Source organism: Acanthisitta chloris, unplaced genomic scaffold (genome assembly GCF_000695815.1).
Source record: "Acanthisitta chloris isolate BGI_N310 unplaced genomic scaffold, ASM69581v1 scaffold6401, whole genome shotgun sequence".
Taxonomy (NCBI): domain Eukaryota; kingdom Metazoa; phylum Chordata; class Aves; order Passeriformes; family Acanthisittidae; genus Acanthisitta; species Acanthisitta chloris.
In genome coordinates, this window is record NW_008655387.1 from 20024 (window position 1) to 21621 (window position 1598).

The 1598-nt window shown below is 59.4% G+C and overlaps 1 protein-coding gene across 1 annotated transcript in view; it reads right to left on the reverse strand.

The window, feature by feature from the left end:
* OPRD1 (opioid receptor, delta 1) overlaps positions 1 to 1534 on the reverse strand; it is a gene marked incomplete at its 5' end in the record, with an annotated part of 8158 nt that extends 6624 nt beyond the window's left edge. Inside the window, one exon of the mRNA XM_009083874.1 lies at positions 1422 to 1534. Coding sequence (XP_009082122.1) covers positions 1422 to 1534 — 113 coding nt within the window. The remainder of the gene's footprint in view (positions 1 to 1421) is intronic.
* Between the last annotated feature and the right edge of the window lie 64 nt (positions 1535 to 1598).

The window sequence follows — 1598 nt, forward strand, 5'->3', positions numbered from 1 at the left end:
CTCATGGAGCCGGGAATGGGCTGAGTGGGTAATTCCCACTGATGGAGTAGGGTGGTACCAGTGGGAGCCCACCAGCCCCTCTGATCCAGCTGGGGGGGGGAGGGTGTCAGGACCCTCTCTGTGACCAGGAGAGCTCCCAACTCACAACATGACCAGCCCTGTGCCTCCTCTTCCTCACACAGGGATGAGGACCATGTGCTGCTGGGGTTGGGCTGTGTCCCCCCAGCATCCCCCCATGGCTCCCCTGCACCCCAAGCTGCTCTGTGCACACTCAGCCCCTGTTTTTACCTCTCACACAGCACCTGGACCCACACACACACTGTCACACACACATCACACCCATCAGGTACATCCCTCTCGGTGCTGACTGTTCACAAGCATCTGGTGCACACCCAGCTGTGCTCCTGCTGCTGGCTCACACCCAGTGCACACTCAACCCTGCTGCACACTCACCCCTGGGGCCATCTCACCCTTGGGGCACACTCACTCCTGGGGCACCCTCACTTTGCTGCTGGTTCACACATGGCACACAGTCCGTCCTGGTGCACACTCCCTCCTGGTGCTGTCTCACCCCTGGTGCACACTCACACCTGGAGCACACTTACTTCTGCTGCTGACTGACACATTGACACAGTCCTGGTGCAGGGGCACACTCCCTCCTGATGCTGTCTCATCCCTGGTGCACACACACCTGGAGCACAATTACTTCTGCTGCTGACTGACACACTTACACAGTCCTGGTGCACATTCCCTCCTGATGCTTTCTCCCTCCTGGTGCACACTCACACCTGGAGCACACTTACTTCTGCTGCTGACTGACACACTTACACAGTCCTGGTGCACATTCCCTCCTGATGCTTTCTCCCTCCTGGTGCACACTCACACCTGGAGCACACTTACTTCTGCTGCTGACTGACACACTTACACAGTCCTGGTGCACATTCCCTCCTGATGCTTTCTCCCTCCTGGTGCACACTCACACCTGGAGCACACTTACTTCTGCTGCTGACTGACACACTTACACACTCAGTCCTGGTGCACACTCTCTCCCAGTGCTGTCTCCCTCCTGGTGCAAACTCCCTCCTGGTGCTGTCTCACCCCTGGTGCACACTCACCTGGAGCACACTTACTTCTGCTGCTGACTGACACACTTACACAGTCCTGGTGCACATTCCCTCCTGATGCTTTCTCCCTCCTGGTGCACACTCACACCTGGAGCACACTTACTTCTGCTGCTGACTGACACATTGACACAGTCCTGGTGCACACTCTCTCCCAGCACTGTCCCCCTCCTGCTGCACACCCACTCACTCCTGGCCTCTCACACCTCGCACGTGCTGCCCACCCATCCCTGGTCCATCCTCACTCTCAGTGCCCATCCCCCATCCCTCGTGGGGAGCCCCTGGGCTGTCCCCCCTCACCTGACGATGCCGTACATCACCAGGATGTTGCCCAGCAGCCCCACCACGCACACCACGGAGTAGAGCGCGGTGATCACGATGGCGATGAGGATGGACGTGGCGTTCTTGGCTCGCTGCGTGCCCGTGTCGTTGAGGCCGTGCGCGGGCAGGGATGCCCAGGCGGTGCCGTTGGCCCAG